General features: G+C 38.4%; 1 protein-coding gene across 14 annotated transcripts in view; it reads left to right on the top strand.

The window, feature by feature from the left end:
* Nucleotides 1-1,918: 1,918 nt before the first annotated feature.
* Muc19 (mucin 19, oligomeric) overlaps nucleotides 1,919-25,541 on the top strand; it is a 154,201-nt gene continuing 130,578 nt past the window's right edge. For all 14 annotated transcript variants that reach the window (XM_040753942.1, XM_040753946.1, XM_040753941.1 and 11 more), the window contains exons 1-10: nucleotides 1,919-2,018; nucleotides 18,263-18,313; nucleotides 19,318-19,377; nucleotides 19,953-20,181; nucleotides 20,753-20,867; nucleotides 21,785-21,845; nucleotides 22,047-22,144; nucleotides 22,835-23,048; nucleotides 23,694-23,816; nucleotides 24,221-24,344. In XM_040753942.1, the coding sequence (XP_040609876.1) occupies nucleotides 1,967-2,018; nucleotides 18,263-18,313; nucleotides 19,318-19,377; nucleotides 19,953-20,181; nucleotides 20,753-20,867; nucleotides 21,785-21,845; nucleotides 22,047-22,144; nucleotides 22,835-23,048; nucleotides 23,694-23,816; nucleotides 24,221-24,344 (1,127 nt within the window). In that variant the 5' untranslated portion in view covers nucleotides 1,919-1,966. The remainder of the gene's footprint in view (nucleotides 2,019-18,262; nucleotides 18,314-19,317; nucleotides 19,378-19,952; nucleotides 20,182-20,752; nucleotides 20,868-21,784; nucleotides 21,846-22,046; nucleotides 22,145-22,834; nucleotides 23,049-23,693; nucleotides 23,817-24,220; nucleotides 24,345-25,541) is intronic.

The raw sequence follows: 25,541 nt of genomic DNA, 5'->3' as shown, positions 1-25,541 counted from the left end.
TCACAAGCTGAGGGAATCTAAGCTCTTGGAGTGTTCCTATCACTTCACTGAGAGCATCTGACTGTTTATGTCTCACATTTTCCCCTCAGTCCCCAGAGGTTCCTGAGAAACTGTGGTACATTCTGCCCTTCTGTGAGTCTCAGTCATATGTGAAGCTCATAGCAGAATAATTACATGATAATAATGATATTTTTAAAATGAGCTTTCTGTCTTCTTTACAACCAAGTTGTGTATTATGAAGAAAAAAGGCAGAATGAATCTTTTGACTCAAAAACAATGATCTCTTTTAGACATGCTTTTTTCTTTATTGGGAACCCTTCCTCCCCATCTTCAAAATTTTTACTTAGTTGTTAATTACTGAAGAAAATCAGAACTGTTGCTTGGAAACCTTATGAAGTTATTTTCTTTCTCTTCAAGTGTCTCTGTGTGTGTGTGCTGTATGGGGGTACGTTTATGGATATTTCCACATGTATGAATACACTTGTGTGTCTGGAGACTTAAGGCCAATACCAGGTGTCTTCCTTGATTGTACTCCATATTATCCATCTTAACACTATTAACATGGAACTACCAAGCTTGCTCCAGGCATCCACTTTCTCTATCTTCCAAGCCTGGAATTCGATCTGGGTGCCATGCCCACCTGGCAGTTACTTGGATTCTGATATGTGTAGTCCTGCTCTCATCCATTTCTCCAGTACTGAAGTGAGTGTTCTCATTCACTGGCCTGAGGTAGGCTTTTCCTCTAGCATTCATGGGTCCATGTCTGCACAATCTCCACGTTTCTTATCCAGAGGGAAAACTCACATGGCTTTCAGTGAATGTGTTACCCTAAACAGACAGTCTTTGGTGGGGTGAGGAACAGGTGTGTAAAACATTCAGCACACATTGGTGAGGTTGCCTAGGAAAGAAGGCATTGCTCATTTCTCTTGGATTAATTAGTTGAAACAAGGGAATAGAAGTGGAAAGAAAAGGGAAGTTGGTCTTTTTCTTTCACTTCCCACATGTTTTCTGATTTTGTAGGAATACTAAACTGTTCTCTGTGCTTTAGCTTCTGCTGTTTTCTTGGTAGCAACTGGATACTAATGAGAAACAAATGGCAGCATTGCAGATGCACATCTGGACTTCTGGGGTTCATGTCTATTGGGCAGCGTGAAAGACATCTTGTTTTCTTTCCTATTCATTAAGCACAACACAACTCTTACCCTGCCCACAAAGTTGAATTTCATACAGTTGTACAAACCTTAAATAAGATTTCTATTTAATCTTATTTCTGTCCTAAAACATTTTTCTCATGTCACCCTTCCCATGTGTTTTTGCTTATTTGTGTATCTGATTGTGAAATGCATGGGAGAGATGTACCATTAGAATATTAGGCATTTTTAAGTAATAAAGCCAGGACTGTGACAATGATACATTTCTGTTTTTCCTGTGTCTGTGCATAGATGATAATCATATGTGTATCTTGAAGGAATATAACTATAATATTATTATTAAGAAAAGGCAAAGAGTTCTTTGTTTCAAGGTAAGTTAATGCTTAAAATACATTTTATTGTCAAAAGAAGGACAATTTTAATATATCATAATATTTGAGTTCCTTGGGTTATTAAGACATTTGTGATGTTTGATAGGGCTCAGATCAAGGCATGTCATCAGCATAATTGAGCCTTAATCCTGAGACTTTCAGTTCCTGGCTTGGCTGTTTGCACAGGGTGGCAAGAGGGCATATTCTATGTTTGGCAGGAACTAGACTTGGACCAAGGTAGAGATGTCAGAGAAACTGGTGTGTTGTAGGTTGTCTTTGCCTTGCTACAATGTTTACCTGTATTGTCATCACCAGCCTTTCCAAGCCAACAGCTGGCCAGAGCCAGTGTTGAGATGAACTATAAATATGCAGGCTAGAGACTGCCATGATGGGCCTGATTCCCCGGTATGAACAGTCTCAACGCCTAGGTCCCAAATCGTCACCATGAAGCCGATACTTTTGTACCTGGCTGTGGTGCTCTGCACCTTTTGTAAAGGTAAAAAAATTGAAGAGTCTATTTAATTTAATAAGAGCATACTTACTTAATGTTTAGTGTTCTCTACTTCTTTCTTGTGCTTCAGAGTGGGATAATATGCAGGGATACTACATTTCTATAGCAGCAGAAGTTATTTATGCTTTAAGAAGTGATCTCAAAGGTGTGTGTGTGTGTGTGTTAGCTTAAGGGTTACTGCTCATTCTCAGCATAGTTTGTGCTTTAATAACTGTGTTTGAGTATACATTCCCATTAAGTCTAGAATCCTACCCTGAGAATTATGGCATTCACAAATAAGTACCACTTCTGAAAGGTTCAGTCCATCACTAAGATAATATATCACAGAGAAAACATTTTGTAAAGTAACAAATTGCTTAGATTTAAAAAACAGATTTATTGAAGAAAGCATTTTGATAAAATTAAAAATTGAGCAAAATAAAAAATATTAGGTAGCAGTTTCACAGTAAATCCAAACAAAATGCATATGGTTTCAATAGGCATGGCTGTAGAAAAAAATTTTTAAAGAAAGAAAGAAAGAAATTTAAAGTTCCTGGATAAGTAGAAAAATGTTAGTTATAAATAAAATTATATTATATCTATATAAATATGTATAATGAAATATAGATGGGTATCGTGCGTATATATTTCTTATAAGTTTTCTTAGGCCATTCTTTATTCTCACTAAAATAAAACTCATAAATGGATTAGGTCATTCGTTATTTTTATTTTTAACTAATATTGAGAAAATAAAATCCAATTTAGAATGGAAAATTTAGGTCAAGACTTTTATGGGAAAAAGAAATAGTGTATTGACAAATATTCACTAGTGAGTTTTGTTTGCCATTGCCTTCTCAAGACTGGGATAGTGTGATTTTCAATATAGCAGGCTAATGTATTCCCTAATCACATGGAGGAAATCTAGTAAATAAGAAAGCTCCAAAATAATAAATTAGTTTTAAATGCCAGTTAGTATAATGGGGATTGCTCATATTGAATTTTAAGAAAGAATTGATGTAAAAATATTTTCATTGTTTTAAAATGTGACGTTATTATACCATTTCTCTTCTTACTTTTTAAGATGGGTGTTCTTTGGTAAGCTACAAGGTCACTGTTTCTCAAAACTGGATCTTTGTGATAGGATGGTGATCTTGGAGCCTACATATGGAAACAGAAACAACCCATTGGTTTGATGCTGAAGCTGCCTGGCTCTTCATTTCCACTCTCCACCCCTGATTCAAACTCTTCAAGGAAACTTATTTGGAACTTTCCTTCTGTTTTCTTAATGCCAAAAGCTGTGACCACAAGAGGGCAGGAGTTCAGTTCATATTGATTTTCCACTGAGCACATAGGTCTCTCTCCTCTCCAGAGATGGTTTCTGAGGTTCTGCATCTGCTTTGGAGTGGTAGTTCTCCCTTCTTACTTCAATTTAATGCCAAGTTTCCATGCTGTGGAAGGGCTGTGTCTACAGTCAGCTTTAGATATTATTTATTATTGTACACAAACACTGGAAATCAGGCATGTTTCAATATCCATTATGACTTTCATTTTTTATTCTGCAGGTAAAATGACAAGTAATTTTGGTGCTGGTGTCTCTACACATCTAGACTCTAATTTGGAAATAGCTACCAAGAAAATTGTTTCAAGTATTGCTAATGGCGTTGGTACTCTGGCCAATATTCTAGGTATTCTACCAGGTCTCAGTTCTTAGGGTCACAAGGAGTTTCAACTATCTTTTATATTTTATAGAAATAGCCTTTTAAACATTTAGTTTTGAAGTTCTTTATTTCTTTTATTTTGATTTTCTATTGGTAGGTTATACTCGGCATTCTGTTCTGGAGGAGGTGGAGAAAGAATGTTGGAATTAAAACTGACTTGCCAATTTTTAGTACAAATTAGTTTGGTGACAAAGAACAACAGCTTCTGGAGAATAAAGCAAAAGTGCTTTGGGTGTTAATATTCCCTTGAATTGACATTTAGTAAAGTATGGTGGTCTTCTCATGACCATGTTTTTACCTTCTGCAGAAGGTGTCACTAGTCATAACAGACTGAATCATGATCATACTAAAACAGGAGCCAGAAGCAGTAGTGATGCCGGCAGTGGATCAGGTAGTCTACTTAAGATGTGTGGGCCAGTGTGATCTACTCCACATGTTGGGATACAGGCATCTGGCAGTAGGATGCTGCAAGCAGTGCTATCTGCAGACACTGTTTTACAGTTTAAGGGGCGAACTTTCACTCAAGTCCATAACCTGAGCAGCGGAAGGCTTTATTACTCCAAAGGATGTGATGCTTTGAGGTCCTTAACATGGCTGTGCTCACGTCAAGAATATACTTTCTCTTGGGATTTCTTCAGCTCCCCACATAGAATGTAGCTTCAGAGGTCTGTTGTCACCCAGATAATCTCTTGAATAGTTTGTTAAACATCATCTGGCAACAGATTCTAATAATCTAGTAGAATTTTAGGATGATGAGTGAATGCCAACCAGGGAAGACTGGTTCAGTGTAGATCATTTAATGAAAACTACTTTGGGAAATGATATTGATAGAATGAGCAGAAAATCTGCTAGGACTATGACACATGAGTCTGAGCTGTGATGGTCTCTCACACTAAGTTTATTAAGCCTCTTCTGAGGATCTTAAATGGGTGGCAAACTTACATGAACATTCTTTAAATTTGCATTTTGAATTTTCCACCAAAGGGAGAGAACCATTGTCTCCATACCTATCTATGGAGAAAGAAAGTGTAGATGTGTTTGGGTTCTTCTGTTTCAAATACACTTTGACCATGTTTGGAGTGGTGTAGGCTTTGAGGAAAGTATAAGACATGGTTCTGAGGGTTTTAGATATTCTTACAATCCCCAGTAATCTAACTGTGAAAATCCTTGTCCAAGCACAGTGAAGGGATGAAGATGAATGTATAGCCAAAGGCAAGCTTGCAGTTATGGTTTTACATTCCCAGGTTATTCAAGTGAAAAAAAAATGAGCTGCTCTCCTTAGTTGCAGTTTCCACAGATTCAGGAGTCCATCTAAAACCTACAGAAAAACAGGCAACTGGATCTGGGGGAAATGAGAGGATTATAGAGATTAGCAGTGCAGTTCAGGGACTGGAAATCTGAATGCTGGAAATGAGAACCCCAGAAATATTAGTGTCAGAATCCTGTCAGGTATTTCATAACTAGTTTTTAAACATATTTGCATAATACAGACTGTCAGCACGTGTCTAATAATCTGGGTTAACTGTGAAGCAGGTAAAACAACGGGCAGATGGGATATGGTATAGAGAATTTACTGCAGAGAATTTTGAGTCCACAACTGAATGAAGAAGAGTCACAGGGGGGTGATGATGATATTTCTTACACATTCTACTAAGATGGATCCTTCTAATAATTTCATATGGTTCAAAATTCGCTGTTTTGGAATTTTCATTTTCTGTCAAAGGGAGAGAATTAGTTACTACAGGTTTTTCCAAGTAAAAGGACAGAGTGAATGTTTTGACTGTAGTGTTGCAGACTTTGCTGGAAAGTTGAGTCTAATTGCAGAACCTTAAGGAAGAAAGATGCCTACAGTGGATTAAGGGGTTTACCTAAGCAGTGTGAGCCAGTGAGAACCAAATCCAGGCAATAGTTCAGATCATTCCATTTCTCTGAAAGTGGGAGAATTCAAATTATTTGAATTGGTCCTTGTGGGAGGATAGTTGAGGGTCATCCTCTGATAATAGTCTGTGCTCAAAGTTCCTTGGAAATCTATACCTTGGGCTGGTGTTGATAGTAGATATTTGATCACCTAGGGCCTTTTGAACTATAATTGTTATTGAATATGGTCTGTTAGCTAAATTAATCCAATTTTGGTTTTGTATGGGGAGATTACTTTGTTCTTCAGTTTGGGGAAAGAGGAACTAAGCAGAGAAGAATCTAATAATTTTCCATAGAAAGACCACACTCTTCTTTTGGAAAAGAGGAAACAAACAAGGATGGATCTATTTTGGATGTTATGCATTCAGTGTTTGTGAGAGAAAAATAAAACATGAACTAAAAGGCGGTAGATTATGTAGTGTTACCTGGTCAGGGGATGAATTCTACTATGTGTGAATACAAAGTTTGAATTTTGGAAATTTTGACCTATATTCTGATGATAATAATTTTCCCTTTGACAGGTAAAAATAGAAAGAACATCTTGTTTCAGATTTTGGCAAAATTACCTGGACAAACAAAGACTACTGCTGGTGACACAGGTAGACAAGTGTCAGTGTGTGGCAGTCAAATCTGAATTTTGCTGAGTTTCCTAACCTCTGTTTGATGGGTAGTTGTGCTCTTTGTCAGTTGTAATGTCTGTGTTGCTTGGTAGAGGATTGGTCAAATGCAGGATAGATTGTGGTGGTTTATGGCTCAAGTCATTTGCTGACAATGATCTTAGTGAGCATGGAAGGAAAGCCCTCATTCTATATAAAGTCTGGGATTTGTTTCCTGTCAGTTATTTCACAATCAGGTTTTTGATCAGGTTTGCATAATACACACTTACCATTGCCATCTAATAAACTGGCTGAACTGTGAGTGGAAGAACTAGGTGTAGAGCATTTACTGAAAAGAACTTTGGAAACAGGAATTGTGGAAAGATCTGAATTCTTCTGAATCTGGACCCATGAGGTTCAGGGGTAATAAGATTACATGCCCACTTATCTAACCTGGGTCCTTCTGAGAATCAGAAGGCTTAAAACTCACTGTTTTGTAATTTGCATTTTTGTTTCTGTCAAAGGGAGAGAAATGGCTTCTCCAGTTTTGCCACTGAAGGACAGATCTATGTGTTGGCTTTGTTGGGATAGGCATTGATTAAAATGGAGCATATGATTATGAATGCCCTTGATACCCCATGACCTCCAGTAATACATGAACATACTTGTGCCCACTCAGTGAAGCTATGAAGACTGATACACAGTCTAAGTAGTCCTTATGATTATAATTTTACTTTCCCAGGTGCCTCCAGTAAAAACACTGAGCTACAATCATCAGTTGGAGTACACACAGAATCAATACAAGCAACTGGATTTGGTGCAAATGACCAGAATGTAGAGATTAGCAAAATTAGCAGTGGGTCTCCAGGGGATGCAACCTTGAAAGATGCAAATAAGAGTGACTCAGGTATCTTGTCCTGAATTTCACTCCATGGATATCCTACATATAGCATATATACTTACTTTAAATTTCCAATGGAGGAAATGTTTTCATCATCTGGTTCTAGATCTGATAAAAAAATTAAGGAAAGTGGAAATCAAATTTATACTTGTACTTTAAGCCACATTTGTTTGGTGACAATGAAGTAGTAAAGTTAGGGTAATGGTCTCTGAAGCATCCAGTAATAGTTTTTAAAATGCTGATGTTCCCTTCCATAGAATAAACTATTTGAGTTCATGTGTATGGAAATTTTTTTACCTTAAGGGGTCAATCCTGACATTTTTAAGGAGGCATCCCTAAGACAAAGGGAATGACAAAGGAACAGGGAAAAGTAGTATTGGAAAAGAGAACATGCCTGGAGTGGACTACGTAGTTTCCCGAAGAAATGTGAGGCAATGAAATCTAAATCAAAGCAATAATTTAGAATACTTAATTCTCTGGAACTGATGGAATTCACATTATTCTAATTGGCCTTTGGAGAAGGAGTGGTCCACCTAAATGAACTTGGAGGTTCTAGTTGAAGTTCATCCAGTGATAGGATCCTGTGCTCAAAGGGTCATGTGAAGCTTTGATAGGATCTGGTGTTGAAAATAGGTATTGTCTCACATGGATGCTTTGAAACTTAAATGTCATTGAATGTGGTCTGGTGGCTAAATTTCTCTCATCCTGATTTTCTATGGAGAGACCAATTGCTCTTCTGTTTTGAGAGAGCGGAAACAAGCAAGGGTGGTTCTAGTTTCCATGGTTCCATTTCTATTAAGTCAGTATTAGTGAGAACAGAGAAACCTGTACTAGAAGTGGTAGATTGTATCATCTCGGGTGGTCAGGTGCACATCATTTAATATGTCTGCGTACACTTTTGAAGATTATACACTTGCCCTATGTTCTGATGGTATCATCTTGCCTTCTGCATTAGGCATGATGAATGGAAATGGGATGAGGAGGTCAACAGTTAGCAGAGGATGTGGGAAAACACAGGGCAGACACCAGTGCCTCAGGTTCTCAAGTGTCAGTGAGTGACAGTAGAATCTGAATTTTTCTGAGCTTCCAAACCCCTGTTTGATTGGGAATTGCGTTACTTACAAGTTGAAGTCTGGGTTCCTTTATAGGGACTAGTCAAATGAAGAGTAGAGTTTTTCCATCAGAGAAGGATAGATGGATGTGTTTGCTTGGTTTATAGAGGCCTGAAGCATATGGTTCTGAATGTTCTTGATATCTTATTATCTTCAATTATCATACCGTGAACATACTTGTGCTCACACAGTGCTGCTGTGAAGACAGATAGACAGTCAAAGTCATTCTTATTATTATGGTTTTACCTCTGCCAGGTGCCTCAAGTGAAAACAGTGGGCTGCAGTCATCAGGTGGAGTCTACACACAATCAGGAGGTGATGGGAAACCCAAGAGTAATGAAGCAGATGTATCTGGTGTAAATGACCAGAGTGTAGAGTTTAGCAGTGGGTCTTCTGGGGATGCAACCCTCAAAGAGGAAAATCAGAGTGGCACAGTATCTTGACCTGCATTCCACTCCATGGGTATCTAGCTTATATCATGATCTTATATGTTTGTTTGTTTTTTGAAGACAGGGTTTCTCTGAGTATCCACAGACGTCATGGAACTTGCTCTGCAGACTTGGCTAGTCTCTGAACCCACAGATTCACCTGCCTTTGCCTCCAGATTGCTGAGATTAAAGTCATGCCACACCACCACACAATTATAAAATCTACTCTAAATTTAAATTTCTTGTGAAGGAAACATTCGCTCTCATCATCTGGTTCTGTATCTATTATTGAAAGAAAGGAAATTTGAAATCACATGGACACTTGTACTTTGAGTCACATTGGTTTGGTGACAATTAATTAGAAAAGCTGGGGTAAAGGGCTCTGCAGCATTCAGTTATAGTGTTTAGAATGTTGCTTCTCAGAAGAAAATATTTGAAATGGTATGTACTGAATTGTATTTTCTTAAGGTGTCAATCCCTGATATTCTTCTCCTTGCATCCCTAAGATAAATAGAGTGACATAGGAAGAAGGCAAAATAGGACTAGAAGAACAAAGATGCCTGAGGTGGATGATGTAGTCTGCCTAAGCGGTGTGAGCCAGGGAGATCTAAATCCAGGCAGTAGTTTACAGCATTTAATTCTCTGGAATTGATCGAATTCACATTATTCTAATTGTCCTTTGGAGAAGGAAGGGTCAGGCTAAATGGAAGTGGAAATTCTAGGTGAAGTTCATCCTCTGTCAAAGCCTATGCTCATGAGTCCTTGTGAATCATTGCTAGGATCTAGTGTTAGTAAAAGCTATTGTCTGACCTGGGATGTTTCAATTTGAATGCCATTGAATGTGGTCTGGTGGTTGAATTTATCTAATCCTGATATTCCATGGAAGGACCAAATTTTTCTTCTATTTTGGGAGAGATTTTATTCTATTTTGGATCTAGATTGGATGGTGCACTTTTTTTGTCAAGTCAGTGTTTGTGAGACAGAGTAACAGGAATGAAAAGGTGATAGATTTTATAGTTTCAGGTGGTCCAGTGCATGTTGTTTAATTTGTCTGAATACAAAGCTGAATTTTGGCATTTTGATCAGTGTTCTGAATATAGTCATTTTCTATCATACAGCTGACAACCATGAGACAAATACAAACAACTTGATCTTGGAAGAACTGATCCGAATAGTTCAAAATCACATAAATGATGCCAGTGTTTCAGGTAGAAAAGTGTCAGTGTGTGGCAGGCAAATCTGAATTTTTGCTGAGCTTCCAAACCCATGGTTAATGGGCAGTTGCAACTTTCAAAGATGAAAATCAGAGTGGCACAGATATCTTGACCCACATTCCACTTCATGGATATCTAGCTTATACCTTGTTCTTACATGTTTGCTTGTTTGTTTTTTCAAGAAAGGGTTTCTCTGAGTATCCACAGCTGTCATGGAACTTGCTCTGCAGACTAGGCTAGTCTTTGAATGCACAGATTCTGACTCTGCCTCCTAAGCACTGGGATTAATGTCATGCCACACCAACACAATTGTAGAATGTACTCTTAATTTAAATTTCCTGTGAAGGAAATATTTGCTCTCATCATCTTGTTCTAGATCTATTAGTGAAAGAAAAGAAATTTGGAATCATATGGACCCTTGTTGTTTGAGCCACATTGGTTTGGTGACAATGAATTAGTAAAGCTAGTGGAAAGGGCTCTGAAGCATTCAGCTATAGTGTTTAGAATGTTGATGCCTCCTTCCTCAGAACAAAGTAATTGAAATGATGTGTATTGCATTGGATTGTCTTAAGGTGTCAATCCCTGATATTGATGGCATCTTCAGATGGCATCTCTACAAAACAGAGTGACAAAGAAACAGGGCAAAGTAGGACTAGAAGAACCAAGATGCATGTAGTGGATGATGTAGTCTGCCTAAGCAGTATGAGCCAGGGAGATCTAAATCCAGGCAATAGTTTATAGCATTTAATTCTCTAGAACTGATGGAATTCTCATTATTTTAATTGGCCTTTGGAGAAGGAAGGATCAAGCTAAATGGAAGTGGAAGTTCTAGGTGACGTGCATCCTCTGTCAAAGCCTACGCTCATGGGTCCTTGTGAAGCTTTGCTAGGGTCTAGTGATGATAATAGCTATTGTGTCACCTGGGATGTTTTGAACATTAAATGCCATTGAATGTGGTCTGGTGGCTGCATTTATCTCATCCTGATTTTCCATGGGAAGACCAAGTTGTTCTTCTGGTTTTTTGTGGAGAGGAACAAAGCAAGTGTGGATCAGGATCAGGTTTGGATGATGTAGTTTCTATCAAGCCAGCATTTGTGAGAACAGAGAAACCTGAAGTAAAAAGTGGTAGAATGTATCATGTCAGATCATAAAGTCCAGATCATTTAATATGTCTAAGAAGAATTTTGAAGTTTTAACCTTTGTCTATGTTTTGATTATATCATTTTGCTTTCTACAGTTGGCATCCCTAGTGGAACTAGAATGAATGAGTTATTAGAAAATTTAACAGTGGCTGTTGGAAAAAAAAATGACTAATGCCAGTGCCTCAGGTAGTGAAGTGTCATTGTGTAGTGTTGAAATCTCAATTTTTGTGAGTTTCCAAGCCCCTCTTTAATTGGAAGATGTGTTATTTGCAGGTTGTCAAGTCTGGGTTCCTTTGTAGAGGAATGGTCAAATGCATGGTATTGTGTTGTTGATTTCAGATCTGGTTCCAAGGAGTTTGCTGACAATTATCTTAGTGAACAAGAAAGAAAATTCCTGTGATATTTTCAAGTCTGGGTGTGTTTGGTCATATTTTTCATGTCCAGAAATTTTTTGAAGTTAATTTTTTAAAAATTTAAATAGCTTGTTTTAAATGTCAATACCAGTTCCCTCTCCCTCCCCTCCTCCCGCACCCCCCCACAATACCCCATCCTCCCACCCTATTGCCAATTCCTTCTGCATAGGGGATATCTAGAGTCTATCATTTCATTCAGGGTAGGGTCCAGGCACTTCCCTAAGAGTCGAGGCATAGAGAGCATCCCTCTTTGTGTTATGGACACACAATGTCTGTTAGTATTCGAGGGATAAACACTGATCCACTGGTCAGGACCCCATAGGTAGCCCAGGCCTCCTCATTGACTCTCACATTCAGGGGGTCTGGATTGGTCCCATGCTGGCCTCCCAGCTGTGGGTCTGGGGTCCAAGAGCTCTCCCCTGTTCGGATCAGCTGTCTCTGCTGGTTTTGCCAGTCCATTCTTTGCCAATTTGCTCTTCGCTCCTCTCTCTCTCTGTCGCTGGGTTCCTTGGGTCAGATCTTTTTTATCACATTTGCATAATACAGTTTACCAACAAACCGTTAATTAACATGCTGAATTGTGAGTAGAAGAAATGAGCATAAAACGTTTATTGAGAAGGACTTTGGGGCTAGGACTGATGAAATAAGCATAATTCTTTTGGATTTGTCCCACAAATCCACCTCTGTTGTAGAAGGGTTGTGCTCATCAGTTTAATCTGTGAATTTAGGAGTTATCCCTTGGGCTTGTTACATTAGGGGACTTTTGTCTGCTTATTTTTATTGCTGCTGTTAGAGGTCCTATTTGTCATATAACACCCTCAAACTCTTGTTGAGGAATAAGCACGGAAGCTAAATGTTCATACCAGTGGGAAAAAAGATATTGTCCAACTATGCTAGGATGAGAAGACCTTCAAGATAGTTACTGATCTTCATCCACTGACCTTTCCTACCCCAAGGAATCCTAATGTACTACTCTTATCCACCCTGGGTAAATCTTGTGCAGACATTGCTTCCATAAAACCATTTAGTACAAATAGAAGCAAACCACGTGATTCTAGATCTCCATGGCTGATCAGCAAAGAAAATCCATTTTCTCTACTATTATGGTGAATTACTGTTTGTGGCAGGCGTCTAACCTAACTGTTGGACAAAGTTTCCATACCAATCAAGTGAATGCTACACTTGCTCTAAACAAAGGGGAGCCAATTGATAAAGTGGCCATTCCACAGGGATGACTCACATGCCACCATCTTGAATCTGAAGTTGTCCCTTCCTGACCATCTGGTAAAACTTGGGAGACTATATAGGAGACTAATTTTATTGGGGTTTAGCTACAACCCCTGCTTGGGGGTGAGTCTTTGCTAAACAAAAATGTCCTTGGGCCTGGTTCTGAGATCAGTAAGATTTATTGGCCATAAGCATTAAAACTTGAAGCTGCTTAAAAGATGAAAGAATTTTTCTGTTCATTCCAAGTAAGTTGCTACTGCTACTTCCAGTCATGATTTTATGAATCAGATGTCCCAGGACCAGAAATAGTAAAATGTCCAAAATCCACACACTCAGCAGCCTTCTTCCATGGTATCCTTCAAGTATTGCCACGCCTAGTCTAAAGGGGAATTAGTCTCAAGGTAAACAGAACTGACTGGAATCAACTAAAAAGAATTAAAAGCTTAAAACCTAAACATGGGTATGTACTGAGAAAATAAATTAAACACCAAAGAACAATTTCAGGAACTTATCTGGTAGTCGAACAGCCTGGAAAGGGGACAGAAGACATGACCATATATGATAATAAGAACAATCTCTAAAAGAAAAAGGCTGGAACAACCTAGAACATAAAGTCAGGTTCTCACATGATGACAGATGTATAAATGGGGCTTAACTTTGTGATTAAGAAGTTCAGATAGCTTTCTTTTTGTTTGAAGAGAAATTTTAAGTCTTCTAACAGTTTGTTAGTATAGCAACTTTACCTTCCAGAAGTTTTCAAGGCTCTGGAGACTAAGAAAGGGAAGGTTTTGTTATAGAGAATACGTTCCTGAATTATTTTAGTTCAAGCTCAAGTGGGCTAAGCCTCTATATATCCATAAATATTTACATCCTTTAAGAGGTATCCAAGAAAAGTCAGATTGTTAATCCTGACACCCAACCCACCTCCACCCCCCAGCAGAAAAGACATGTCTATACTGGGTTAAGCAAAGTTGGTAGTGTGGTTGCAATTCCTGAGTTATTACATAGTGGACAGGCCATATCATGTGACCAGAATAGCTTAGTGCACCTTTTACTAGGTGACCTGAGTCATGAGGTTCTTTGACAATTTCCAAGGATCTTCTCTGTGTCATTGAATCTAACAGTTTCCTCTTGATCCCAACAGCCATTTTCAGTCTAATCAAAATGTTAGCCTGGGAACGGTCCTTCATTTTTGAGTGAGGACTGTGAATGCCACTTCTTTATCATTTTTGCCCAAAAAAAGGGCAAAAGGTTTTCTATGCATAAATCAAGAGCTCTCCACTCTGCAGCTGATAATTGTAATGTCTTTAAACATCTGGACATTAAGAGTTCAGGAAATCTTTTGGTTTAGGGTGTACCCTTCAGCCATGGTTACTATGTAAATTCATTTTAAAAAGAGCCCACTACAAATACCTGCTATATAAAGTTACACAAGGCATCTCCATGGCAGCCACAGTTGCTTGAGGCAAGCTTCTCTAGGAAAGGGAACGAGGGCAGAGAAGCAGCACCCCTGAGCTAAGGCAGGGAGATTTTATAGACCGTAGGCAGGAGGTGATGACATACCAGCCAGAAGTGGGAACTGTCCCCATGTATGGTCAAAGGCTAAGCCCCTGGGCAGGCACTTAGGTGGGCTGGTCATGTCAGCAATGACTGCCAGAAATGCAGAACTAGGTTTTGGGTACGGCTTTTTTTGTTCAGAGTGTTTTAGTGTGGGCAGGATTGTGGGAAGTAGGGCAGATGGGGTTTTTCAGCTTATGCAGGTACAAGCTAGAAGCTCCAACCAAACACAATCAATATTTGAACTTAGAACCATTCAAACAATAATTTTGAAACATAGAAAATTTAAGCATACATGCATGATTTTTTTTAGATTTCTTTTTATTTATTCCTTGTGTCTTTCACATCATGCTTCTCAGTCTCACCCATTTCCCCATCCCTTCATTTGTATCCTCTTCCCTTGAACACCCCCCCACACACACAAAGGTAAAGTAATATTTAAGAGAAAAAAGAAAAGACAAAAGGAACAAAAATCTCATCATGGAAGTTTTAGTGTGACCCAGTAAACCATTTTGTTCATAGATTTTTACTTGCAAGTGTTCCATGCAAAGAGTCCTTGGTCTGGTTTGAGGCCTCTGGTTTCTGCTACACTACCGATGCTGGGCCCTCACTGGGACTCCTCTTGGCTATCCTGCTGTTGCCCTGTGTTGTAGAGATCCTGCAGCCTTGGGTCTACAGGCCCAGTGCTTTCTTGTGCTCCTGCAGGTCATAGATGGGGTGGATGCTGAGGTGGGCCAACTCGTAATCCTGGTTCTGGGCCTCTGTCATCAGGGTGTGCTCTACCATGCTGCCCAGTTGAGGGGCAGGGCTTGATTTCCTAAGTGCTGTGGCTGGTAATGTGGAGGGGAGGCTCGTCTGTAGCAGGTGGCAAAGTTCTAGGGGTAAAGAGGGGACATCTCTCCACCGCCCACACTGACGCTACATGCATCATTTTTATGCATGAAAAAGCATGTTTCATCCTTGACGAACTTCATGACTCATACACTGGTTTTTCATTATCTGTCCTTTTCTGTTTTGGGACGATCTCTTACTTTTAAAACAAAATGTTTTACATGCTCCATTTTAAAATGGATTTAAATCCCTGTTCACCCACTTTCTCTTTAAGGCCTTTCAAAAACATATTTCTGTACCTAAAAGTTATCTTATCTCTCCTCTTACTTGATGTTTCATTCCTGACTTACTATTCTTTACAAAATTTCTGTATTTCGAAAAACATAATAATATTTTAATGGAAACCCAAGTAACTGTACTTAGACAGAGAAAAGGCATTGAAACTGCATCTTAAACATCTGATATAAATAAAAGCATATATTAACAGCTGTGACATTCCTATCTTTTCTTCCTGATAAGTTTATTTGTTTATGGTTTTTTTGAGGCAGAATTTTACTGCGTAGCTTTAGCTAGTCTGGTGCTTGGTACATAGCCTCAGACTGGCCTTCAACTCTTTCTTGGTACTTATCTTTCTTCAGCTTCCTGAGTACTTGGACCACAAATGGGTACCATCACACTAGTGATTAATAAGATTATTTTTTGTTAAAATATTTTGTATTTTTTAAGGTGGGAAATAGTGACCCAGGACCTCATGCCTAGTAGGCAAGTGTTCTACATACAGCTAAGCCACATCCCATTCCAGTAAGTTTAAATTAATTTGTTAGATGTTTTCAAGTTTCCTGCCTTAAGAAGAATCTGGATTAAGTCTATATTTACAAGATGATTTGGAACCCTGCCAAAACTGTGTATGCAAAAGTGTGCCTTCAGATAATGCATAGTAATCATTAAAATAAATGTGTAGCTTTTATTACCCATCATCTTTAATTCCAAATATGCGCTCCCAAAGGTATTATTCTTAATGAAAACAAGGTAGAAGATTCCCATATAAAAGACATCCCACTTAATCTATCGCTGATAAAACCTTGACAACAAAATAAAACTGCTCCAAAGTGAAGCTTGTGGTAAAGACTTGAAGCAAAAATTTTTCCTGTATGAAGAACTAACCAGCAAAAGGGAAACTCCCTAGCAACTGGAAATATCTTTGTAAAGGTGTGTGTGTGTGTGTGTGTGTGTGTGTGTGTGTGTGTGTGTGATGATGATTATGATGATGATGATGATAATGATGATGATGATGTCTGCCAAGGTCTAAAAAGGGTACTGGGTCCCTTGGAGATGAAATTACAGGCAATTGAAAACACGAGAAAAGTTTAAAGAAGGAAAGAAAGGAAGGAAGGAAGGAAGGAAGGAAGGAAGGAAGGAAGGAAGGAAGGAAGGCAGGAAGGAAGGAAGGAAAAGTAACATGCAAATCGAAATACTGGTACCAAGGAACTTAGTAACTACTAAGAAAACTCACCACCAGAGCCTCTGAATACCCACTGATGTGCCACCAAGGGGGTGTCAATGGCGGTGGGAGTCCTTTGCTGTCCTTTGCTACTACCTGCTGCAGCCTGAGAGTTGTTTTTGCCTCCTCTGTGGAGATGCTGAGATTCCTTACTAAAATGTCAAACAATTGTATTTTCGGGTGAATTAATATGAAATAGTTTTGGAGGTTTTTGGAAGTGTTTCAGCATAGATGTCAGTATGGGTAGAATGCTATAAGGTGGAGAGATGAGTATGGATGGAAGGAGACAAGGGAAGGGGGAGATGAGCTGCCATGCTGGGAAGGGAAGGGAGGTATTAGCAGGGGTGCAGGGAAAGGAAGGGAGATTTGAGCAGAGGTGGGGGAAAGGGAGGGAGACTTGAGAAGGGAGAGAGGAGGGAGGGAGGAGATGAGCAGGAGCAGAGAGAGGCAGTCAGAGAGTGATGGAGAGCACATGTAGGAAAAGGATAGTGCACACACAAGGTAGGTTTGCCAAGGTAGTATAGCCAGAATTAATTACTTCTTATGTATCTACTGTGGGAAAGTTCCCAATTAGAGACTAGGGCTGCCTTGATTTTTCCCAAAAAGGATATTTCCAGTAAATAGCATAGTGTTTTGTTTTGTTTTGTTTTTGAATTACACCAAAGGCAGTAAATCTAGTGACAATGGAAGGTTTTGGATTTGCTTTGTTGTTGCCTTCTTCAAAATTCAGTGTTTTTTCTTTTATTAAAGATAGATTTTTATACATCATAATTTGATTATAGTTTCCTCTGCCCCTATTCCTTTCAGTTCCTCCCCACCTCCCCTCTCAACCAGATCCACACCCTTTCTATGTCTCTCATTAGCAAGGAATAAGAATAAGATAAAATAATATAAAACAAAAACAAGCACAGTATAATAGAACAACTAAAGAAGAAAAAGATTCAATGAGAAGCACATGAATTGCATGTAGATGCAGAGACACACATATTACTACATAAGCGTCCATAAAAACACAAAACTGGAAGCCATAATATATAAACAAAGAATGCCCTGACTTAACATTATGTGGCACAGAGCCTCCTAAGATACCTTGAGTCCATTTTGTGTTGCCCATCTACTGCTGGACATGGAGTCTACCCTTAAGAGTGGTTTGTTTCCCCAGTGAGACTCCCTTGGAGAAAACTAAGTTTTCATTTACAACTTATTACCAAATGGAAATAGCTTCCGGTTTAGGGATGAGGTCATGTTTCCACTTCTTTTGGCTCTGGCCCTGGGTTTCTTGATAGCCACAGTAAAGGCATCATTCACCTAGTTAATGTATTTCATATTCCTACTTTCTTTCTGCAAGAGTCCTTTGTTTAAGATACCCAGGTATCCCAAATGTAATGCAGTTTAGTTTCACTGAAACTGAAATAAGATATTTTCACCACTTTGTGCACAATTCTTGGCTCTTTCCTTTATCAAATTCTAAGATGATATATTTGGAATAAGTTAACTTTTTAATCTGACATGTAATTATTATTAATTTTTTTTCTGTCGGTGGAAGTTGAGTTGATAACACGTATTTTTTTCTTTGTTTATAGCTTCTCATGATCCAAGTGTCTCAGGACTAGGATTGCTGAGCTTGTATCCCTGGTTTATCCATCAGATTTTTAACACCATATTTTACATGTATAATTCTGTTTTGAAACAGGTGCCATAAGCTCGTCTGAGTACACTACATCTGAACCACCCAGTACTCCAGGTAATTTTATTTATGGCTTTGGGTGTTTGAAAAAAAACTAGACACATTCGCATGTAAATGTAAGAGACTTTGAAAGGTAGGTTCTGTTAGTTACTAATTTACCAGGGCCTGATATCACCACGTCACTGTGTTTACAATATTGAATCTCTAAGGTTTCCAGAGGAAAAGATTTAGGAGATCCATGACGTGTTTAAAGGACTTTTATGGTGAGGAGAAAAGTTACGTTTTAAGGGGAATTTTAATAAAGGAAAGATTCACTTCTCCGTTATCACTTTAAAAATATTTATAAACTATTCTAAATAAATTAGGAATACAATCTATGCCCTTGAAATCTGAGTAAAGCTAATGTATGGTAAGAGAGTGGTTAAACAACTCATAAGCAGACACTAAAAGCATTGTGGAAAAGTATGTAAAATTGTTCATGAAATACCTACTTTTGTTATCATTGTCATCCTGACTTTTATGATTGACCCTGAGATTTTCTTACCTCATTACTTATCTAGATAAAAGGGTCAATAGAAATACACAAGTAGATTTGAAATTTCAAGGTACTTGTTCCCCTTTGATCTAGGGAAATTACATTTGCTAGTACTAAAGAATAGTGGTGGACTAAACTGCTTGCTTGTTTTGTGACTTCTGATAAAGATTTGCTTATAGTATTTTATTTTACCAGCAGAGTAGACAGCTGTATAATAGATACAATGTGTTAGTGGTTGGGCATGATCCAAAAAGAATTGTCCCTAAGGATTTCAGAACACACAATGACTGATAGGGCCCAGAAACAAAAGTGGATTTCAGAGATAATCATCCATATGAATTTGACAAATCCTAGCTCTCAAGAGCAAATTTACATATTCAGGATAAGGAATTGCACCTTGACAACAACAGCATTTAACTTTCCATATCCTTTTAAATTTGTTTTAATATTAAATATATAAATATGTTAAATATGTAAATCAATGTATGTTTAACTTGAAATGTTATTTATACCTTGTGTTGAATAGAAAAGGGATCCCATATTCCAGAAGCAACTCCCACATACTCAGAAGCACATGAAGTTACTGGTAAGTGAACATAACTTGGATGTCCATTCATGAGTTTAATCTAACCCAGTACCTGATATAGGTCATAAAGTAACTAAAATCACCTGTTTGACCACTGTATGTTTGAATGATATCATATTCACACTATTTTCTTCTAGTGCCCAGGAATCCAGCCTATGACATAATATGTGTGCACATACATACACGTTTCTACTTAAAAATTGTAATCTAATTTTTTCACTCATTTGTAATAAATGGTGCCACATTCACATAGGATAAAAATCTTTCTACTAAAAGTGAAATGAATGAGGAAGCATCAGCTCTCTTCCCTCCCTTCTTCATATTAGACACAACATCCTTTTTTCCCATTAAAAACAGATGTTTTGATTAGAGTTGTGTCTTAGCCAGACTAATCATTTCAGGCATCTCATGGGACCTGTTACCATTTACCTTTCAGTTTTGTAGAAGTCGTAAAAAACAGTTAGTGACTGGGCATATTAAACCTTATTATGATTTTTTGGTACCTAACTATAAGAAGCAGTTGGAAGGTATGCTTATTGGTCCAAACAGTGAATTTCTTCTGTTATTACTGCTAGGTGAAACGTTTACTTGGGGCAATGGCGAATACAAAGCTCTGAACGGCCGCATCTTCTCCTTTGAGTCTTCGTGCACATACACTTTCTGCCGTGACTGTGCTGAATCTGGAGGAGACTTCAATATTGAGATCAAAAGGCACAGTAACAGTGAGATTGAAGAAATAAAAGCTCTGATTGATGATGTTGGCATCTCAGTTTTGAATAATACTATTTTTGTTAATGACGAAAGGTAAATAACAGAATGTACCACCTAAGAATGACAGAATAGCTTGAAGTATGAGCCAAAACCAAGCAGACACAAAAGCCAAGTTAAGCAGGAGTGTATGACAGGTCCCTCTTTCATTGTGTGTCTGTCGCAAGTTAGAACACAACTGGTGGTGTGTTTCACAATGGTTCTGCACCTAGATTTGGTGTAAAATGTAGATTCCATGAAACAGATACCACCAGAACATTGCCATTTTCATCGATGTAGTCTAAGTATGCTAAATACAAAGGTGAAACATCACAAATTAGAAGTTGAACAGATCACACAGCTCCTAGATTATTATTTTTCAGAAGTTAGCAACTTAGATTTCAAAGAGACAGACTCTTTGGTAACTTTCTGAGATAAGAAACGGAGAGGCAATAGATACTCTACTTGTGAATATTCTAAACTATTTGATTTTTTTCCCTGACACCCAACCAACATACTGTTTATTTTTCCAAAGGACCAAGACTATAATAGTTATTACTCTACAGACCATGTTACAGTAGTACTAGTCTCACCACTTGTGCATACTTGTTCTTATTTATGCTTTCAGGGTACAGGTGCCATACACCAATAAGATGATCCACATTAAAAAACAAGGGAATCACCATGCTCTGAATAGCCGCAGAAAAACCCTTTCTCTAAGGTGGAGCAAGAAAAAACTATCAGTAAGTCGACCAGTGATTTTCTTTCAACTTTCTGGGGTTTGGTCTTTGGCTTTAGTTATAAAAATAAACACAGAAGGAAAGAATAAAGCAAGACTTGCTGATTTCTCTTTTTATGTTCACTATGCTGAGCCTTATTTTGCCTGACAGTCAAATTACCTCAAATGCAGCCCCCTCGGATGGCCACTGATGGGGCATATTGTGCATATAAAGGAAAGCACACATGATTTTACGGGATTCCTAAGTGTGCAAATGAGTAGGTCTCTGAATCTACATCTGTTTCTTGTGCCTTTCCTTGGGCTCTTCTTCTTCTACTTGCTTGTTTTGTGATATTTCAATGTGTTAGTTTTTTATTTAACATATGCTATATTATATTATACTTATTATATTATATTGTATTGTTATATTATCCCTTAGAAGCCTGTTTGCTTTATAATGAGAGACAGAAAGAGTGTGAATCAAGTTGGAAGGGGAGTTGGGTAGGAAATGGGAGACTAGAGGGAGGTGTAACTGTACTCAGAATATATTATGTGAGAAGAAAATCTATTTTCAATAAAAGGGAAAAATCTGCCTATTGGTGATGGCACGTGCCTTTAATCCCAGCACTAAGGAGGCAGAGACAGGTGGATATCTGTGATTCTGAGACCAGCCTGGTCTACAAAGTGAGTTCCAGGACATTCAGGGCTGTAACCTAGAGAATCTCTGTCTTGAATCGCCGCTCCCCCCATAAAAAAATCTTTCTGAGGACACAATCCGTACCTGAGTCAGACTTGTTCCAAGTTTGAGTTACAGTTTCTTTTAGACCAACTGACCAGTATACTCAGGACTGAATAGGAGGAGACCCTGCCCTTTGGCTTGGTTAAAGTTGTCGAAATATCTTTGATATTTTATGGAAATATCAATGTTATTTGTTTTTGCAGCTCACTCTCTATAGCCAGTATACAACTTGTGGTCTTTGTGGCAACTTCAACAGCACTCCAGGTAAGATTCGGCAGATTGTTCCTAAGAAAACTACTTTCTAGAAGAAAACATAAAATTTTCTTATTTAAATAAATTTACTAACAATTTGCATTCCTCTAAAGGATGAGAAACAGAATCAAAATATTTTTATGTTGCCAAGAATATATGTAGCTTACAAATAAAGTACAAATGAGTATCTCAAAGTCATGCTTTGATTTGCAGGTGAAGATATTAATGAGCACATTGCCAATAGTAAAATTTCCAATGACTGTCCCAGCGCTTTGAGTAGGAACAATGAAGTTTGTGAGGATGGAGTACAGGTAGGTAATCTGGTTTCCTCCTCTAGCAATTTCAGCACTATTCCTCCTGAATTATTTAAATAAAATTTATTGTGTATTTTAAGGTCTATAACATGATATTGTGTATTGTAAGATCTATAGCATTGCTTTCACACCCTTGGGCTGGCTCAGCTGCTCCCCTACGATAGGGCCAGCTCTAGTTTGCTACCCACATCGGGGACAGGACCCCTGTTTGTTGCAGCTGTTAAGGGGCAGGACTAGCCCTGCCACTTTTGTGATTCTGGGTCAGCTCTCTTGCCTGCCACAGGTAGCATGGAGCCAAGTGGGGAAGGACATCTTTCCCTTACCCATGCCACCACATGGCAGATGAGTGGGAGTGCAGTGGGGAGGTCAGCTTACCTACAGGCCAACAACAGGGTCAGCTCTAATGGACTACCCAGCAGGGATGCAGATCCCACTCACCTGTGGGTAGCAGCCTTTGAGGGGCAAGGCTAGTTCTTTGACATTTGTAAGCCTGGAACCAGTTTTCTCACCCCCGCATGGGTGGCAATGGGTAAGTGGGGAGGGGCACAGTGGCATCTTTCTCTCACTCATACCACCACACGGCAGATGAAGGGAGGTGGCAGGGCCAGCTCTCCTGCTCTCCTGCCCTCAGACTTGAGTCACCTGAGTCCCCAACAATATTTTAATGAAATCTACTTTGCTTTACAGTATTGTGACAAGATTATTGGAACTTACTTTGAGAACTGTGCGAAGGTTTCCCCTTTATCCAGTGAGTACAAAAAGGTGTGCGTCGATGAGTATTGTCGAACTGGAGGTGGCAAGGACACTACATGTGACACCTACTCGGAACTGGCCCAACTGTGTGCTTATGATGGTCCTGGTGCCTTTGAACACTGGAGAGATGATTCTGCTGTAGTTTGTGGTAAGCGCCTTTTTTCCTAACAATAGTAGGTTACAAAAAATACCGTTTTATGAACTCACATTATATCTTAAGCTGTATCTCAAAACGGTTTCCTTGAATGATTCTAAGGCCCAGAAAGTGAGAGCTAAGTAGGTCTTCTCTCTAACATGTGTTTGTGAGGAGATTGAGGCTCATTTTGTGATATGGCTTACCATGTTGCAGAATTTTTGTGTTAAGGTTTTAATTAATATGATCATCAGCAAACCTAAGGGGAGAAATTTAAATCCTATAAAAAGTAGCTGATATTTAATAGTCTACTCTTGAAGTGTTTTCTTTTTAAATATTTGTAAAATGTAATATGAGCTTTATACATACAGAAGTACAGTTTATACTTTTATGCTTGGGTTAATCTTTATAGAATTGCATATCAAATTTAACATGGAATGAAATTAAATGATACCATTTACTTTCCCTCTAAATTAAAAACCACTCAGTGAAATAATGCTTGAGAAATTGGCATCATTTAGTTCTACGGAGTGTCTATAAAGATTGATTTGTATCTTGGAAAGCAGAGCCAATGAGTCCCATTTAAAGGATTGTTAGAGAACATTTACTCTGTTTGTTTTCCTTTAATTTACAAGTACACATATTTCTGTATATCTTCAGAAAAGCAACAGTGTCCAGGAAAGCACATCTACAAAGAATGTGGACCTTCAAACCCTCCAACTTGCTCTAACGTGGCTCCTTTTCAAGACAGTGAGTGCGTGAGTGGCTGCACCTGCCCAGAAGGTAAGTTACTTGTGAGTATAGTCACATCAACACAGCAAAACTAAACAAAGTACAGCCAGCTGTAGGTACAAAACACAGTTGCAACAGGTGGATTATTTGTATGGGTCCTCAAAGCTAATATGTGTTTTTATCTCTGAGTACTGAGTGTTCCCAAATTTCACAGACTACAATGGGCTTAGTAGATCCTGTCTCTATGTCTCTATGGGACAGTAACTCGGCCTCTGAAGACTTTCATCTACGTTCTTGCCAGTTCAAATAAAAAAATGATCACTTATATGAAGAAAATCGTCTTTCAGGGCACACTTGCACTTGTCTTAGAAATAGTTCCAAAAAATGGCTACTGTTGTTAACGAATTCACCGAGGTTCGTATAATTTTGAGACTACATCCATATGTGTATTCTAGGTTATCTATTGGACGACATTGGAGAGAAAGGAAAGTGTGTATTAAAGGAAAAATGTCCCTGTGAATCTAATGGAAAAGTGTATAAGTCAGGAGAAGTCCGACAAGGTCCCTGTGGTTCTCAGTGGTATGTGTGTGCTTTTCAATTATATTTTATGGACATTAAGAACATATGAAGGCTTTTATTCACACTTAAAGTTATTTAAATTTTATTAGGCAAAAATGATGCTTCTTAGGATTATAACATACCATGGGGAAAAATGAAACAAGCTAACAAACAAACAAACAAAAAAAGCAATTGTCAGTGTTTTTAAATTCCTGGCATGTTACTCTTACAGATTGGAGGCAATACATCAATTTCTCAGGAATCCTCAGAAACCTTAAAATTATGATGATTGAACCTACTTCTACTAATCTTCACACTCTACTATTTGGATAGCTAAACTTGTGTTTAAAGCACAATACACTAGGTTTAGTAGAGCTTACGAAGAACTACAGGAATATTTAAACATTTAAAAACATAATTTAAAGTTAAGGTCTCCAGTATGTGAACAGGCCCTCACATATGGACACTGGTCACAGGATCATGTATTGAGAATGTGTTAGATCTTGAGAGGTCATACAAAGGACTTGCACAAAATACAGTATATAGGAACTCATTAGTAAGCAGTTTGGTTTTTTATTGCCTTTCTTGTTCCCCTTAACGTTATACTTTAATCACATTACATGTGTTTACAGCTATGCATGTATCCACTATAGGCTAAGATCTGAATATGAGGGTAAACATGTGGGTATCTTTCTGTCTGAGATTTGGTAACTTCACTTAATATTACTAGACACTCTAATTCTCTCCATTTTCTGTGCTATAGTGAATGAAACAACAATGAATGTGGGGGAGCAAATGTCTCTATTGCAGGGAATGGAGGTCTCTGGGTCTATGGCTGGGAGTGCGATAACGGGGCCATATGGTAGTTCTAATTTTTATGTTTTGAGAAGTAACATCTTTTAAGGCTCCATCTCCACACCTCTATACAACACTGCAAAGTACAAGTTTACACTGTAGTTTTTACCAGTTGCCTTCCTGCTAATAATGCAGCACATAGACAAACCCCTGAAATCCAGTGTCGAAGATTTTACAAATATGTTTAATTCATGAAGCTATTATTTTTACTCAAAGAAATTAACTATAATAGTATCAGCAATGATCCGATGCCTTCTCAGGGCTGCTGGTGGGTGGGGAATGACCTGATAGGGCTTGCTCATGTGTCATCTCCAGGTGTGACGTGTCATCTCCGGGTGTGATGCTCTAATGCTGTGGTGTTTG

Source organism: Mesocricetus auratus, unplaced genomic scaffold (assembly GCF_017639785.1).
Source record: "Mesocricetus auratus isolate SY011 unplaced genomic scaffold, BCM_Maur_2.0 Super-Scaffold_100010, whole genome shotgun sequence".
Classification (NCBI taxonomy): domain Eukaryota; kingdom Metazoa; phylum Chordata; class Mammalia; order Rodentia; family Cricetidae; genus Mesocricetus; species Mesocricetus auratus.
Note: the sequence above shows the minus strand (reverse complement) of the source record. Positions and strands in the feature narration are given on the sequence as shown.